An 18382-nucleotide genomic window follows, 5' to 3' on the forward strand; every position below is an offset into this window, starting at 1 on the left:
AGTCATTCAAAGACTTAAATAGTTCTGCTCCAGTTGTTAGTTGGCAGCGGCAGTGCACACAACATATCCTCGTGCACATCATCTTGAAATATATATCGCACATAAACCAGCAGTATTGCCTTGTTGTCAACATTGGTAGACTCGTCGACCTGGATGGCATTCCATGGTGACTCGCTAAGCCGTTCCAACAGCTGTGCTTCAATGTCCTCCGCTATGTCATTGATTCTGCTTGAAATTGTGTGATGCACTATCAATAACTCCAAAAGACTGGAAGTGGAGTAAATACTGAAAGGCTTTTATTAGCAGTAAAACGGAGCACGTCCATGCTGGATGACTGTGGGAGGAGCAGAGACACAATCACCTTCATCCAGGGGTCCGTAGGAGGAGCCACAGGAGCAGTCAGCAGAGAGGCGTGTCCAGACAGACAGACAGACAGACAGACATACTTTATTGATCCCGAGGGAAATTGGGTTTCGTTACAGCCGCACCAACCAAGAATAGTGAAGAAATATAGCAATATAAAACCATAAATAATTAAATAATAATAAGTTAATCATGCCAAGTGGAAATAAGTCCAGGACCAGCCTATTGGCTCAGGGTGTCTGACACTCCGAGGGAGGAGTTGTAAAGTTTGACGGCCACAGGTAGGAATTACTTCCTATGACGCTCAGTGTTACATCTCGGTGGAATGAGTCTCTGGCTGAATGTACTCCTGTGCCTAACCAGTACATTATGGAGTGGATGGGGGTCATTGTCCAAGATGGCATACAACTTGGACAGCATCCTCTTTTCAGACACCACCGTCAGAGAGTCCAGTAAACATGGTTTACCACACTGTGGTAGCTGTGTTACAAACCCCGTAACTGGGTATCTTACCAGCAAAGATAGGAGTATCCGTTGAAGTCTGATGATACTATTTTTAACAGTATTAGTAAAAATACACAAAAAAATATCAATGCAGATATACAGATAATATACGTAATCAACACTAAACCTAAAAGTGCCGGTATAATAATCATCAATAAGAAATAAGCTCTATCGTTGTCTAGGGGATAATGAATTGTCCGATGGGAATATAAAGTTCAGTTCAGTTCATGTAGGCTGCGGTAGTTGCTGATCACTGTGTTGGAATTGTTGGAGAGAGAGAGAGAGAGAGAGAAAAAGCAGTAACAACTATTAACTTGCCGACTTTCCTTTTACGATCTTGATCCTTCGAGGCGTTGTTGTTGTGGCCATTCACGTATGAGCCCTCCGCGTCCTTTAGCTAGACCGTTCCGTGGAGGACTCGTCACCCAGGCAAGGGTGGACACACACACAAGCACCCACCGGTCTCATAGCATCTCTCCTGGTGCATCTGAGGGGTGTTCCCCAGACCCTACTTTTATCCCCACTCACGGGGTCTCAGGTGTCAATCAGGTTGGGATGATGCAACACATCAACCAGACCACTCTAGTTGCCCCCTGAGGGGTTTCAATGAATAGAACAGTACTCAATACACAATTCCTTCTCCAAGAGACAATAGCAGTAATCAGTGGTTCCGTTCCGCTTTTGTTAGGAGAAGACATTCCACCTTTGTGTATCCCTGCGTTGTCTCTCTCTCATTACTGACATGTGCTGTTTATCTCTCTCATTTCCTGGGTATCAGACCCGAAATAACAGTGATTTTGCGATTCTCAAAAAGGGGGGGGGGGGACTTTGCACCCTTCTGCCCATCAGAGTTACTCCTCATTCGTAACAGCTGAAAGAGAAGCCTGTGCCATCTTGTTAGCTGCAGCTTCTCCAAACAGTTCACGGCACATGTCCTTGGCAGCAGGCAGAATCAATGCTTCACCAACAGTGAAAGGCTTCTTAGCTTTAGCAATACGGCTAGCCACTGAGTACAACGCTCTCATAGCAGCAGCATTTGTGGAGGTGGTGGCTCTCAGCTCTTGCTTCTGTCCCACTTGCTCACGTTTTTTCTGCTGAAAAAAACTCAACGGGTTTGCCTTTAAGTGCAGGGTGCTTGGACTCAAGGTGCTGAAGCAGTTTTGAGGGCTTCATTGCCTCATTAGACAGCTTGTCTCCACATATCACACACAGGGGGCTTGGAACGTGCGAGTCACCGGTCGCATTAAAGCCATATTTTATGTACGACTTGTTGTATTTTCTGTTGAAGGAAGCTTTCTATTTCTTTGCAGCCTCGGCCTCAGCTGTCTCTATGTTATCATCATCGTTAGGCCTTTTATGTCCCCTACCACCTCTTCCAAAGAAACTCTCAAGCGACGTTTGTTTTTCACTCATTGAGTAGTTGTAGGTTAATGACCGATTGATGACCTCGCGTGTGTTCAAGTTCAACGGTGGGTGTGATAGGGAATGAGGAAAGGTGCAGTTGACTCATATCGTTTCTTTGCAGCCCGGTACCGGTCCACGGCCCAGTGGTTGGGAACCACATTGTATTCTTTAGCAGCTAAAGAATAAAGGATTTGCAGCTCAGCTTTTCTAAGACAGTCATCACAAAGGTATGAGCATTCTATAGGGCGATGTTCAACCAGCCTCATATGACTGGACTGCTCCCTCTGTGCAGATCAATGTTACATTAACTCTTGACTTCTGATTCTACCTCATCATGGCCTTTACACCTTGTCATTTACCAGCACTCCATTTTCTCTATAACTGTGACAAGATATTTTACATTGTTGTACTGCCTTATGCTATGAAATGATCTGTATGGATGGCATGCAAATAAAGTTTGTCACTGGATCATTCCAAGCAGCGTTTGATGGAGAGCACTTGATAAACACATTCACACACAAACGCAAACATTGCCTTGTCATTCTACTGTTGTTGAGCTAAGCATACGCACTTCAAAATTTTCCCCGGCCTCTTCTAAACTGATCTGATACACTTGGGTTGGGTTTATGGTGCCTTTCCTGTCATACACAGCAGAATATTCCATTTCTTCAGTAATAGAGATATGTAAATATGCATATGCTGTTTGCATGTTGTATTTAATGAAGCTACTTCTGTTTGTTTTGTAATATGATTGTAACTACTTTGTGGGGCGCATTATATTCTAATTCATGTGTAGTCTTAAGTTTAACTTTGTTGGTAATTGAAGATGTTATGTCCTGGTGTTTAAAAAATGCTTATTGCCCTTAGTGAGAGAGAGATGGGGACTGCCAGGAATTCACACTGAACTGGAATAAGTAAGGAGCTACTATTAGGTTTTCTAGTAGTTTTATTTTGTAAATATTGGCAGTTTCTTTTCACTATTTTTGTCATTTTTTGTAAGTTTGATTCTTGATGGACTTAACAAACACCCTTGTGCTAAAGTGACAAGTGACTCCAGCCATTTTTCCTTTGTTAGATCCACGTATCTAACATATGGTGACGGCGATGGGATGACTAGTCACAAAGGGGTTCATTCCACTTAGAGGAGACTAGGACTGCAGCCCCGAGTCAGGAAACCCCCTGCGGTTAAAAATGAAGCAGGAGATCTCAGAGGAGGAAGAACTTCAGTACAGGGCCCAACTCAGGCCAAAGGCACAAGGATCTTTAAGTAGCACTACCTCCAAACCCTCCATGGAAAATGTGTTCAGAGACTTTTTGTCTGCCCAGCGGAAGAGAGATGATGCTTTTAGAAAGGAATTCCAAAGCCTGCAGAAAAGTCGCAAGATATCTTCTTATCAGCAAGGTGATGGTATTGGAAACTACCTCCTCAGGTTTGAGAGGGTGGCCCAGATATGGCAATGGCCAGTGGAGGAGTGGGCCTGCCAGCTAGTGCCACTACTGACAAGTAAAGCTCTGGAAGCCTACACTGAAGAGATGTCTCACAACTATTTTGACATGAAGGAGGCGCTGCTGGCTAAATCTGATATCTGGGCAGAAATCTTTCACCAACGCTTCCATTGCAGTAGTCTACCACCAGGGGAGTCACCCACCGAGATGTATCATCCCCTAAGGGGTCTCTACTAGAGCAGAAGTCCAAGGAGGAGATTGGTGAGACCATTGTTCTGAAGCAGCTGCTGTGGGTTCTTCCTCCAAGCACCAGAACATGGGTCTGAGAGCACTAGCCAGAGGATGGACTTACTGCCACCTGACTTACTCTGCAGTACCCCAATGCCCACTAGGGGGCACCATCACGACCATCATTCCGAAGCAACAGAGACTCTAACCATCCAAGGGACTCTCAGGGTAACTTTGCAGAATTAGGGAGTGGGAGAAACGAGGGCAAGGAACCTTTGGCAGTTTCTTCTATGACTTTTATTTGCTAATATTGTCAGCAGCCAGGTCATAAGTCCTGTGTGTGTCCTCTGAAGAAGCCCAAATAGTGAGGTATGTGCTATGTACATACCAAGAGAGGGAAAATGCGATGATGATGGTAATGACTGTAATGATTGTGAATAAGGTAATGGAAAACAAGCAGAATGTGAGAGAAAGAGTTAGTGTTTATAACAGTCAAAGTTATTGGAAAGCCTGTTAAAGCTCTTTTAGATTCTGGTAGCTCACTGTCATTTATTAAGAAAAGTCATGCCCCTGCCTCTAGTGTTGACTGCAGTCACTAATCACCTTCCACTGTGTCCATGGTGACTGTAAATCTGAGCCACTGGCAGAACTCAACATTGAGTTGGATGATCACAAGTATTTGATGAAAGTGGGGGTGCTGGAGACATGATTCTGAAGAGAGATTTGCCTATGTTACATGAGTTGTTAAGGAATCACATCTGTCTGTTACTGCAGGAGTAGATTCTGGTGTTTCTGATATTGTCAAAACCAAAGCAATGGCTGTGATACAATCTCTGTCTGACTTGGATGCGAGTCTGTGCGAGGGAGGAACCAAAAAGCCTCGAAAGCCACGCTGATGGTGGTACCTTGAGAAATGAGCTGGCTCTCCTGCCTCCGCTGATGTTTGTACAGATGATGTACCTGTAGGTTTTTGCAAATAAAATGACAGGAGGTGTTTTAATGTTTTTAAAAAAAACCATTACAACTCATTTATTGAACTTCAAAATACTGAACACAAAGTGCAGTAAAAGTACTTTAGGTAATTACGTCATCATGTCAGTTCAGCCTCTTAAAGTGAACCCTAACTCAACATTGGCGTCTGTGAATTATGTACCCTCCACGGGCATGCCCAAAATTCACTAAAACTGGCAGTGTGGGCCTGTCTGGAGCTTAACATGCTGCCCAGCTCGGGTCCTATTCTCCCTGGGTGGAGGAACAGCAGGTACCTCTGGCTTGGCCTGTGGTGTGTTGCTATACTCACAGTCATGTCATGATGGCTGGGGCATGGTAGCGGAATCCTTCAAACCTCAGTGCGCCAGTTTAAGGCAATCTACCAAAACACATTCAGGTTTACCCCTCTTATCTATGATAAAAGTCTTTTCTCTCCATTCCAAAATGCGGAATGGGCCATTGTAAAGGGGCCCAAGGGGATGTTGGTGTGCATCATGCAGCAAAAACAAACAAGGCGGAATGTAGGTCAATAGGAACCCACGTCAGGAATAAAATCACTTGGCACTCATAATGGCTGCTCGTACACTAACACAGCCACAGATGACTGCAGGTCCTGTTTTGGAGATGTTCTGAGCCCCCCAGCAGGACCCATGGGAGCCGATCATGTCAACACTCCTCTGTCAGGTAAGCCCTCAGAGCAGCCTTTAAGGAGCAGTGAAACTGCTGGCATTGGCCATTGGACTGTGGGTGATACACCGTGGTGTGATGTAGCCTAATGTTGAGGTTCTGGGCCATCACAGCCCAGAGGTCTCATACGAATTGGGGACCGGGATCAGAGGAAATGTCAGATGGGCGCCAAGCCGAGCAACCCGGGTGTTGATGAATGACTGATCAATATCTGGGACCATCATCGATACTAGAGCGATGACCTTTGGCCACCTGGTGGTGTGGTCCACTGTGGTAAGGAGGTGTGTGAAACTGTGGGGGTGGGGGGGATGACATGGTCAAACCATTGCTTAGGGACCTCAAAAGGTGCCAATGGCACCTGGACATGATGGTTAGTTCCTGCCTGCTGGAGCTCCACACAGGCTGCACTCCAATCATGCACGTCCTTTCTAAGGCTGTGCCTCACAAATTCTAATGCAGCCAGTTTCTATGAGGCCTTCCGGCCAGGATGCGAGAGGCCACGGAGTTAAAAACGTGTGCCCCTAGATTGCGGGCACAAATGGGGCGAGGTCAACCGTGTGAGACATTGCAGAGGAGAGAACCCCAACATTCCCAAACTTAATGTCAGTCACCTGCAAACCCATGCCTGCTGTTCGGTAAGCCTGGACCTCTGGCCCAGTAGCTTGGTCAGCTGCGATGCCGGCATAGTCAACCCCTGTGTGTCTGGGCCTCAATGACTGGCCATGAGAGGCAATCAGCCACGGCATTATTTTTCCCCTTAGTATGTTGTAAATCAGTTGTGGAATCGATATGTAGGCAAAGGGTGTGGTATTTTGGCCCTTGCATGCACGAGGGGTTTGTGGTCAAAGAACGCTGTAAAATAGTGACCCTCTAGAAGAAAACAAAAAATGGTGGACAGTGACTGAGAAGCTCATAGTCAAACAAGCTGTACTTCCTTTCAGGGGGCAGAACTGGTGGCTGCTACACGTCTCCCATCAACAGTTTGTGCACAGCACCCACAGCATAGTCAGAAGCATCAATTAGTAATGGCTATGGATGCCTTGGGGTTATAAGATCATAGTGTCGCATTGGAAAGAGCTCATTTGGTATCATCAAATGCCCTGGTCGTGTCCGCTATTGCTTTAAGCGCACTATACGGGGGGAAATGCAAGTTCAGCAGCTCACGGAATGAAGCAATGATGGAAGTTCACCATGCCTAAAAACTCCTGTGGTTTTTTTGTAGTATGGAGGAATGGGAAATCCATAAAAGAGGCTACTTTTGTTGGGAGAGGTTTCGCACCTTCTGCGGTGATGTGATGGTCGAGAAAGTCAATGTTTGTTAGCCCATTCTGGAATTTAGCAGGGTTAATAATCAACCCGTGTTGGCTTAAGCGGTCAAGACGTGTGTGGAGGTAAGATACGAGTTTGGATTTGGATGCTGGATCCCACAGTGTTCACAGATCTCTGATGTCCCGACACACTGGCACTGTCAAAGCTGCAAGGCAGTCAGTCGGCACATCCTAGCATTTGTACCAGAGCAAGCGTGGTAAAAACACAGACTTGGCATTATCTGTTTCGCAGAATTAGTAGTCTGTTTTGCATGCTTACGTTGGGACCCTCGCTGACCGGACTTATTGACAAAAGAGGAGGAATTATGCACTGCTGCCTGTAGATGATCAGCCATTTTAGCAAGCTCCTATAGGCTTTGACGGATGCATTAGGAGTTGTAATCGAGAGTTCTTTATAAATCAAACAAGGATGGTGATTTCCCAGGAGAGACAGCATGTGGTCCATTAACTCCGAGGGCTTACCATCACCAAGGATAGGCAAGGAGAGTAACTGTTTGGCATGCTCAGACTCCAATCGTCCAAAAATCTGTAAAAGGTGAGTTTTTAGCGATCGGTATTTATCGTGTTCAGGCAGGTGTTCTAGTAGCCTCACCACTCTTGCAGCCATGGAGTTTCCGAGCGACACTATCACATATTACAGCACGATAGAAACGGTATGTCAGGAAGGCAATCTCATGATAATCATTGCGGATTTTAACATGAAAGTGAATTGGGACCTCAGAGAGAATTTGTAGAATGTCTAAGGGATGGCTTTTTAGAACAGCTTGTTGTTGAGCCCAGTAGGGGATCGGCTGTGTTGGATTGGGTGTCGTGTAATGATCTAGAGGTGATAAGAGAGCTTAAGGTTAAGGAACCCTTAGGAATATGATCACAATGCGAGGGGTGATTGATAAGTTCATGGCCTAAGGTAGAAGGAGTCAATTTTAGAAAACCTAGCGCATTTATTTTTCAACATAGTCCCCTCCTACATGTACACACTTAGTCCAGCGGTCGTGGAGCATACAGAAGTGGACCACAGCAGGGGTGATTGATAAGTTCGAGGCTTAAGATAGAAGGAGATGAATTATTAACTTCAAACTTTCTGCATTATCACTCAAAGAGCTGAACTGCACATGCATGTAACAAGGACGTCTTGGACCTCCAGGTGGTCTACAGCAGGGGTGATTGATAAGCTTGTGGCCTAAGGTAGAAGGAGATGAGTTATACAGCTCTCGTTACATGCACATGCAACTCAACTCTTTGAGTGAAAATGCAGAAAGTTTGAAGCTAATAACTCATCTCCTTCTACCCTGGGCCACAAACTTATCAATCACCCCACACTGCGAACCACTTCTGAAGGTCCGAGACGCCGATTTCTACAAAGAAGGGATGCGTATGCTCCGTGACCACTGGACTAAGTGTGTAAATGTAGGAAGAATAAATGTGCTATGTTTTCTAAAATTGACTTCTTCTACCTTAGGCCACAAACTTATCAATCACCCCTCATATGATAAGAGTTTATATTGAAATTTGAGAGGGAAAAAGATAAAACCCAATGAGTCGGTATTTCAGTGGAATAAAGGAAATTACAATGGCATGAGAGGGGAACTGGCTGAGGTTGACTGGAAAGGGACATTTACAGGAAGGACAGCAGAGCAGCAATGACTGGAGTTTCTGCGGAAAAATGAGGGAAGTGCAAGACAGATATATTCCAAATAAGAAGTAATTTTCAAAGGGAAGAAGGACACTACCGTGGCTGACAAGTGAAGTCAGAGCCAAAGTAAAGGCAAAAGAGAGGCATACAAGGAAGCCAGAGCTAGTGGGAAGATAGAGGATTGGGAAGCTTTAAAAACTTGCAGAAGGAAACTAAGAAGGTCATTAGGAAGGAAAAGATGAATTATGAAAGGAAGCTGGCGACTAACATCAAATAAGATACTAAAAGATTTTTAAGTATAAAAGGGTAAAAGAGAGTCAAGGGTATAGGACCATATAGGACCAATACAAAATGACGATGAAGATATTGTAATGAGAAACACCGAGATGGCAGAGGAACTGAATGCGTATTTTGCATCAGTCTTCACAGAAGAAGACATCTGCAGTATACCCGACATTCAAGAGTGTCAGGGAAGTGAAGTTTGTGCAGTGAAAATTACAACTGAGAAGGTGCTCAGGAAGCTTAATGGTCTGAGGGTGGATAAATATCCTGGACCTAGTGGAATGCATTCTCAGGTACTGAAGGAAGTAGCTGGATAGATTGTGGAGGCATTAACGATGATCTTTCAAGAATCGATAGATTCTGGCATTGTACCGGATGACTGGAAAATTTCAACTGTAACTCCGCTATTTAAGAAGGGTGGGAGGCAGTAGAAAGGAAACTATAGACCTGTTAGCCTGACATCAGTGGTTGGGAAGTTGTTGGAATTGATTGTTAGGGATGAGATTACGGAGTACCTGTAGGCACATGTCAAGATAGGCCGAAGCCAGCATGGATTTGTGAAAGGAAAATCATGTCTGACGAATCTTATAGAATTTTTTGAGGATGTAACTAGTAGAGTGGATTGGGGAGAACCAGTGGATTTGGTATATTTGGATTTTCAAAAGGCTTTTGACAAGGTCACACACAGGAGATTAGTGTGCAAACTTAAAGCACATGGTATTGGGGGTATGGTATTGATATGGTTAGAGAATTGGTTGGCAGACAGGAAGCAAAGAGTGGGAATAAATGGGACCTTTTCAGAATGGCAGGCAGTGACTAGTGGGGTACCGCAAGGCTCAGTGCTGGGACCCCAGTTGTTTACAATATATATTAATGATTTAGACGAGGGAATTAAATGCAGCATCTCCAAGTTTGCGGATGACACGAAGCTGGGCGGCAGTGTTAGCTGTGAGGAGGATGCTAAGAGGATGCAGGGTGACTTGGATAGGTTAGGTGAGTGGGCAAATTCATGGCAGATGCAATTTAATGTGGATAAATGTGAGGTTATCCACTTTGGTTGCAAGAACAGGTAAACAGATTATTATCTGAATGGTGGCTGATTCGGAAAAGGGGAGGTGCAACAAGATCTGGGTGTCATTGTACACCAGTCATTGAAAGTGGGCATGCAGGTACAGCAGGCGGTGAAAAAGGCGAATGGTATGTTGGCATTCATAGCAAGAGGATTTGAGTACAGGAGCAGGGAGGTTCTACTGCAGTTGTACAAGGCCTTGGTGAGACCACACCTGGAGTATTGTGTGCAGTTTTGGTTCCCCTAATCTGAGGAAAGACATTCTTGCGATAGAGGGAGTACAAAGAAGGTTTATCAGATTGATTCCTGGGATGGCAGGACTTTCATATGAAGAAAGACTAGATCGACTAGGCTTACACTCACTGGAATTTAGAAGATTGAGGGGGGATCTTATTGAAATGTATAAAATTCTAAAGGGATTGGACAGGCTAGATGCAGGAAGATTGTTCCCGATGTTGGGGAAGTCCAGAACAAAGGGTCACAGTTTAAGGATAAAGGAGAAGTCTTTTAGGACCAAGATGAGGAAAAACTTCTTCACACAGAGAGTGTTGAATCTGTGGAATTCTCTGCCACAGGAAACAGTTGAGGCCAGTTCATTGGCTATATTTAAGAGGGAATTAGATATGGCCCTTGTGGCTAAAGGGATCAGGGGTATCGAGAGAAAGCAGGTACAGGGTTCTGAGTTGGATGATCAGCCATGATCATACTGAATGGCAGTGCAGGCTCGAAGGGTCGAATGGCCTACTCCTGCACCTATTTTCTATGTTTCTATTTCCTGAAAGGAAAATCCTGCCTGACAAACCTATTGCAATTCTTGGAGGAAATTACAAGCAGGGTAGACAAAGGAGATGCAGTAGGCGTGGTGTACGGATTTTCAGAAGGCCTTTGACAAGGTGCCGCACATGAGGCTGCTTAGCAAGATAAGATCCCATGGAATTACAGGGAAGTTACTAACATGGGTGGAGCATTGGCTGGTCGGCAGAAAACAGAGAGTGGGAATAAAAGGATCCTATTCTGGCTGGTTACCAGTGGAGTTCCACAGGGGTTGGTGTTGGGAGGAGTGGGTAGTGTTGAGGAAGCAGAGAACCTTTAGAGAGACTTAGATAGTTTAGGGGAATGGGCAAAGAAGTGGAGAGAATTCAAAATGCAGAGATGCAAAGGGACTTGGGAGTCCTTGTGCAAGGTACCTTAAAGGTTAACCTCCAGGTTGAGTCAGTGGTGAAGAAGGCAAATGCAATGTTGCCATTCATTTCTCAAGGTATAGAATATAAGAGCAGGGATGTGATGTTGAGGCTCTATAAGGCACTCATGAGACCACACTTGGAGTATTGCGTGCAGTTTTGGGCTCCTTATTTTAGAAAGGATACACTGACATTGGAGAGGGTTCAGAGGAAATTCACAAGAATGATTCCAGGAATGAAAGGGTTAGCCAATGAGGAACGTCTGGCAGGTCTTGGGCTCTATTCCTTGGAGTTCAGGAGAATGAGGGGGGATCTTGTAGAAACGTTCCGAATGTTAAAAGGTCTGAACAGATTAGAAATGGCAAAGTTATTTCCCATGGTAGGGGTTTCTAGGACAAGAGGGCACAACTTCAGGATTGAAGGACGTCCATTTAGAACAGAGATGTGGGGAAATTACTTTAGTCAGAGGGTGGTAAATCTGTTGAATTTGTTGCCTCGAGCGGCTGTGGAGGCCAAGTCATTGGGTGTATTTAAGGCAAAGATAGATAGGTTCTTGATTAGCCAGGGCATCAAAGGGTATGGGGAGAAGGCAGGGGAGTGGGGGTGACTAGAAGAATTGGATCAGCCCATGTTTGAATGGCAGAGCAGACTTGATGGGCCAAATGGCCTACTTCTGCTTCCATATCCTATGGTCTTATAGTAGAATTTGATGTGGTCCACAGTGATTTCTTGCAGTGTACATTGGGCCTCAGTTTGTACAAACCAAGTGATGGCATTTTGCTCCCAAAACTCTAGCAATTTCAAAGCAACTGTGTTGGCCAATATGTTCAATAACTCTGGAATAATCTAAAGCATCAAGTTCACCAATGTAGGTTTTCGTAAATAAAATGATGTGAGGTGCTTTAAGTTTAAGAAAAAGCTGTAACTGCCCATTTATTGAACTCCAAACATTGAACACAAAGCATGGTAAAAGCACTTTGTGTAATTACGTATTCACGTCAGAGTCGCCTCTTAAAATGAACCCCAGCTCAATGGCGGTGGTTCTGAATTCTGTACGTTGCCATCGATTACCTCACTGTACATACCCATTGATGATGACTCGGAAGGGGTTGTAGAGGCCCGTGAGGGGCCTGGGAAGGTTAACCTTTCCCATCTTGATGGCCGTCGACCAGTGGAGCTGCAGAGGGTGTTTGCTGATTTTCTACAGCTGTTCCAGCAGAGACCTGGGCTGACAAAGGTCCTAAAGCTTCCCATTAGGATCAGAACTGACCAGGGTTCAGTCTGCTAACACTGCCACAGAGTGCCAGAGCAATGTGCGGGGGCCTAAGAGGTGAAACTCGGACCATGTTAGAGCTGGGAGTCATCGAGCCTTCAAATAGTGAGTGGGGCAGTCCCATTGCGATCATCCCCAAGAAGGGTGGCACCTGAGGGTATGCATTGATGTCCAGAAATTGAATGCCATTTCTTTTTTAATGCTTATCATCTGCCCCACGTTGATGACTTACTAGGAAGGATTTGGTGGGCAAACTACATTACTACACTGGACCTATGTAAAGGCTACTGGCAGGTTCTCTAGATGATCAATCAAAACCCCTGACTGTCTTCCTCATGCCCCTGGGTCTGTTTCAGCTTACCGTGATGTACCAGAAACATTCCAGCAGCTGATGGACCAGGGTCTCCAGGCTGTGAGGTCTGCAGTGTGGCCTACCTAAATGATGTGGTCAGAACACCTGAACCATCCATGCAGGGATTTGCCAGTATCCCCCTCGATCTACAAAAATGCGAGAGGACAAAACGGGAAACCAAATACCTTGGCTACCAGTTGGGACATGGAGAGGTTCAAGCACAGGTGGACAAAGTGGAAGCGATCCTCAACCTCACACCAAGAGAGACTCCCTGATGAATCTAGGCTTGAATCTTCAACTGCCTATTCCCCTCCAAAGATGCTGTCTGATTGCTGAGTTTCCCCAGGACTTTGTTTGTGTTGCTCAAAATTCTCAGCAGCTTCAGAATCTCTCGTGTTTAGGAGCTCTATTGTATGTTATGCCCAGAAGTCCCCTATTTAATTTTACACTTCATGAAATTTCATTAAGATCACCAATGCAATCAGCTTCAAGTAAAATAGATTCTGGGTTGCCTGGAATTTAAAAAATAAAAGTGCATGGTTTAATTTCTAGGTTTATGAGTATATTTTTAAAGTATTTTTTCTATTACACAGAATAGAAAATAGCATGCAAAACCAGTATAACTTGTGAGGGATCTATCAAATCTTAACCCATACATGGGGAATAATAGTCTCAGAATATTTATATATAGTTAATGTAGCAAGGATTCTGTCCAGATGCTGCTGAATCCATTGCATCAAATAACCATTATCCTTCCCTCAATTTACAATCTCCCTCTGGCAAGAAGGATAATCCAAAAAAATGTTTTGAGAAAGAACTGAAGCAATAAGACCCTCATCTAAAACTGCAATCAACTCCGACGGGGAGGGTAGAATAAAGAAAGTTGTTTGCTACCGGGCTGTTCTGTGTTATGTCTAGTACAATGCTGACAATGAATGAATCAAAGGTTTCAAAGGTACATTTAATGTCACAGAAATATATAAATATATATCCTGAAATTCTTTTTCTTCACAACCATCCACAAAAACAGAGGAGTGCCCCAAAGAATGAATGACAGTTAAATGTTAGAACCCCAAAGCCCCTCCAACACCCCCCACACATAAACAGCAGCAAAGCAACAACCCCCCACCAGCAAAAAAAGCATCTGCACCCTCCACTGAGCACTCAAGCGTACAGCAAATCATTAATAAAGACACAGACTTGCAGTTCCCCAAAAACTACTCGTTCACCCAGTAATTCGACATACCCCGGGCTTTCTTTCTCTCTAATAAGGGAAAAAGAGTTGTCTCCATTTCACAGCAAGAGGGGAGACATAACAAATAACTCGCTGATTTAGGATGTTAGAAGTCTGTTGCATCGCTTTTTCTGAGCTCTGTGGCCAAAGAACTCGGGTCTCTGGACACACAACCAGCAACCAGCTTGCTGCTTTCAATCTTCCGTCTCCCATGACATACTGGTTTCCTGTGGAGGCACCGACCTCAAGTCCGCCCACCTCCAGAGCCATGAAATCCCGGAACCCTGAAGGCTCACTGGTCTTCTAGGCCGCATCCTTGGTATATCTAAAAGCGGCCAGTCGTGAGACCCCGAGAGCAGGTCCCATTCCTGCAAAGGACCGAAGTCAGCGTGTAACTCCAGGCCAGGGTCTTCAAAAGAACCCTGAAAGAGAAAAATAGAGGTATTAAAGATGGAAATAGAGCTGTTTCTGAAGATGCAAGCAAAGGAGTTGCTGTTAGGCACCATCATCTCCTAAGCTTCACCCCCTTTCTGGGTTAAAATGGTGGTTAAAATAGACAAAAATTATGTAAATTAATAATACTCCCCTAAAAAATTTAGGACATACTCAGGTTGATTGTCTGTCTTATTCCTCAATGTCAAAGTCGAGTTTATTGTCATATGCACAAGTAGAATGAAAACATACTTGCAGCAGCATCACAGGCACACATGTAAACAACGTTCTAAAAAAAAAGACAATTTTTATAGGAAAGAACACAATTAGTCAGACCGAGGGATTCAAGTCGGACTGCCAGACTGGGTTCAGAAGAGCTGACGTGGGTGCAGACCATGCTGCTGCTGCCTGCTTCTCAGAGGTACCAGAGTTGGTGTGAAGGCGGTATGTAGTGAAACCGTAATGATCTTGGATATTTCTTTTGCAATCACAAGACCTTGTTGGACATTGATTGTTTCAGGCCTGCTTCCCTTGTTGGTGGTGAGACAGGCAGCAAGGCAGCAGTGTCGCCTTGGTTGTTGTGAGGACTAGGCCTCAAGCCGCAGGCTCAGCTGGGTGTGGCCTCTCCTGTCAGTGCTGCCCTCCAGTGTTGGATCAGTGGAATTACAGGCTGGTCTGCCAGGAGGCATCAATTTGCAGTTCTTGTCGCTCAGGGTCCTGGACTAAAATGTGTTTTCTGACGAGACTATGTTCATTTTTTTTTCTTTCTTGTTACTTTGAACGTGTGTGTATGTTTTTGCACCTTGGTCCCAGAGGAAAGCAGTCTCATTCGGCTGTATTCATGTATGATTTGAATGACAATTAAACTCGATTTGATTGATACTGTAGATGTGAACTTACCACTATTCAGGACACTTACAAAGGCAGGTGTGTAAAAAGGTCCTGAAGGACGATTGGGGACCCAAGTCACCCCAACCACAAACTGTTCCAGCTGCTACCATCTGGGAAATGGTACTGCATCATTAAAAGCCAGGGCCAATAGGCTCTGGGACAGCTTCTTCTACCAGTGCATCAGTCTGATTAATTAATGTTGATAAAATTGTATTTCTGAGTTATAATGACTATCCTGTTGTATGTACTATTTATTAAAATGACTATTAATTGCACATTGCACATTTAGACGGAAACATAACATAAAGATTCTTACTCCTCCTGTATATGAAGGTTGTAAGTAATAAAGTCAAGTCAAGTCAATTGACAAAATAAGCAAATTGCATTTCAATGCAAAGTGATCAAAACATTGCTAACTCTAGTGATTAGGGTAGTACTGGTTTATTCCAGAACTGAATGGTTGTGGGAAAAAGCTGTTCTTGAACCTGGAATATGGGATTCCAAGCTTTTGTGCCTCCTGCCTGATGGTAGCTGCAAGAAGATGCCATAGCCCTGATCTTTGTGAGGGACATTGGCTTTTGAGGCAGCACCTCCTGTAGATAACACCGATGGTGTGGACGAATGTGCCCACAATGTATTGGGCAGAGTCCACTACTTTTTGCAGCATCTTACATTCCTGCACCTTTGAACTGCTATACCAGAGAATAATGCAACCAGTCAGGACATTTGAAACACTTTATAACTTTGTTGAAGTGTTTAGTGACGGGCCAAGCCACCTTAATTTCCTCAGAAAGTAAAGATGCGAATTGCTTTCCTCGTAATTGCATCTATATATCCAGCCGAAGAGAGGTAATCCGATAGATTAATACCAAGGAATTTAAATTTGCCAACCTCTCCACCACCCTTCTCCCTCAATATAAACATTCGTGCTCTACCCCCAATGTCGGCAAAGAGTTGTTTAGTTTTACTGATGTTGATTGTGAGGTTGTTGTTGCAATACCACTCAACCATTTGTCCTACCGTACTCAGTAAGCAGACCATCACTACATGTATCTCATCCCAAAACTGTGGTGTCATCTGTGAATTTATATATTGGAGCTGTGCTTAGCCACACAATTATGTGTGTATAGAGAGTAGAGCAGGGAGGTAAGCACACTGCCTAGATGTAAACCTGTTTTGATGATTATCAAGGAGGACGTGTTACCAATACTCATTGACTGAGGTCTAGTGATGAGGAAGTTGAGTCTCCGGTTTCAGAGGGAGGTATGGGGGCCAGCTCTTGAAGTTTGATGATTAGTTAGGATAGTACGATTGTGTTGAATGCCAAACGTCAGCCTGATGTACAAGCTCCTGTTGGTGCGGAACAGAATAATAAGCACGAGAAATCGCATCCATTTGATTACTTACTACAATTGCTCTTGTTTCAGGAGCCCGGCAATATCTGGAGGTGTACTGGGAATCAATCGACATTACTTTCAAAATATTGGTGCTTATGATCCTGGAATGCTGATTGGGGGATTTGAAAATGTGGAACTCTCTCTCAGGGTAAGGATCTTAGCAGCCTGTTGGACCTTCAAGACTGACACATTGACCTTTTAGCGGACTGATCTGCTTACACATTTTTCTTACTGCAGCAGCTACCATATTTTTGATTTATCGAGACTCCCCGGACATTGCCTTGCATCTTAGAGTACTTTGTATTGAATTATGGGTAGTTTCTGTACAGCAAATTCAAGCCTATTTATAGTAAATAATTCCAAGAAATTGGACCAATTAGTGTATTTTTTTAATCTGCAAATAGGACATGAATACTTTTAAACCAGGGTTAGATCTCACTAATAATCATTTCTGGGTAAAATGGCAACCTTTAAGGAACTAGCCTAGGCCCACCAATGTTCTATTCATCTTAGCACATGCTGTGTCTACAATACTCTTAATAGCATACCTATATCTACTGTACATATCTCTCTCTCCCCCTCCCTCTCCTACACCCCTCTCTTTCTCTCTCCCTCCCTCTTTTCCTTCCTTTCCCGCTGTTTTTTTGCAGTATCTCACAGGTCTACCATGTGGGCTAGACACACATGTCATTAGTATACACAAATATTTTTGAATGTTAACCGTCCTAATGGTCTTTATAATTTGTTTTTAACTAATGTCACAATGATCTGCAGGAGATCTAATTGGGCATTAGCTCTGCAAGCAGATCAGTTTCTAGGCCTTTGAAACTGATGGGCTCAATATAAAGTTGTAGATTAGCAATGAAATCTGGCATTTTATAAATCCCAGTTGGCAGGAACAAATCCTTCCTGTAGTTTGCCATTACAGACTGAATATAGAGTATCTTTGTGTCCATTGCATTAATGGAGAAAAACTGAGCCAACATCACAAATTACCAACTTGCAGAAGAAATAGCCCACCTTATTCACTCACATAATTCATTGTAAAGTGACCTATCAAAGGACTTATGCAATATTTTCCCAATGATGAGCCCAGACCACTGGATTATTCAGCTCTATGGCACTCTGTTTTGCATTAATTTAATTAAATCTCAATGGAATTGAATACCATGTTTTTGCAGAAAAATGGTTAACAGATTCAATTTAATTTCTTCTCAGTCTTCACCCACTTTCTATTCCTACTCTCATGTATTGCTGGCATTATGTTAGATTGAATGTTCTTACACGAATTTCCACATCCAATATGCAGGGCTTGTCTTGTTTCCTTTAGTAACAAAAGACAGCAAGACGTAAGTAACTATCTTCAGCTTTTGTCCGTATTGATTTCTTGCCAGTAATACTGATCTTAACTCTAAGATTGTGTAAATAAAAGCTCTGCAAATTATATCCATGTACACACAAGTAAGAAAATATTATAGATTTTGTTTGACATTTAAAAATTAAACACATGCTGAAATTAAACTCAACTTGTGGAATTAATTTAATTTTGAAGTATTTTCTAAGCTTCCTTTCTAGGTGTTATCCCTATCCAATTCTTTCTATAAGCCTCCAAGGCTAGGAAAATTGACTTCAGTTCATTGTATCAAAATTGATAAAACCTTTGTTGTCAAACATAAGTACATGTATTC

At 43.7% G+C, this 18382-nt stretch overlaps 1 protein-coding gene across 3 annotated transcripts in view; it reads left to right on the forward strand.

Moving 5' to 3' along the window:
- Window positions 1-18382, forward strand: part of LOC140732171 (polypeptide N-acetylgalactosaminyltransferase 15-like) — a 72743-nt gene that overhangs the window by 33155 nt on the left and 21206 nt on the right. For all 3 annotated transcript variants that reach the window (XR_012100009.1, XM_073054415.1, XM_073054416.1), the window contains exon 5: window positions 16725-16842. Coding sequence is in view for 2 of the 3 variants with exons in the window: in XM_073054415.1 (XP_072910516.1) it covers window positions 16725-16842 (118 nt within the window). In the remaining variant the exon portion in view is untranslated. The remainder of the gene's footprint in view (window positions 1-16724; window positions 16843-18382) is intronic.

Source organism: Hemitrygon akajei, chromosome 8, assembly GCF_048418815.1.
Source record: "Hemitrygon akajei chromosome 8, sHemAka1.3, whole genome shotgun sequence".
Classification (NCBI taxonomy): domain Eukaryota; kingdom Metazoa; phylum Chordata; class Chondrichthyes; order Myliobatiformes; family Dasyatidae; genus Hemitrygon; species Hemitrygon akajei.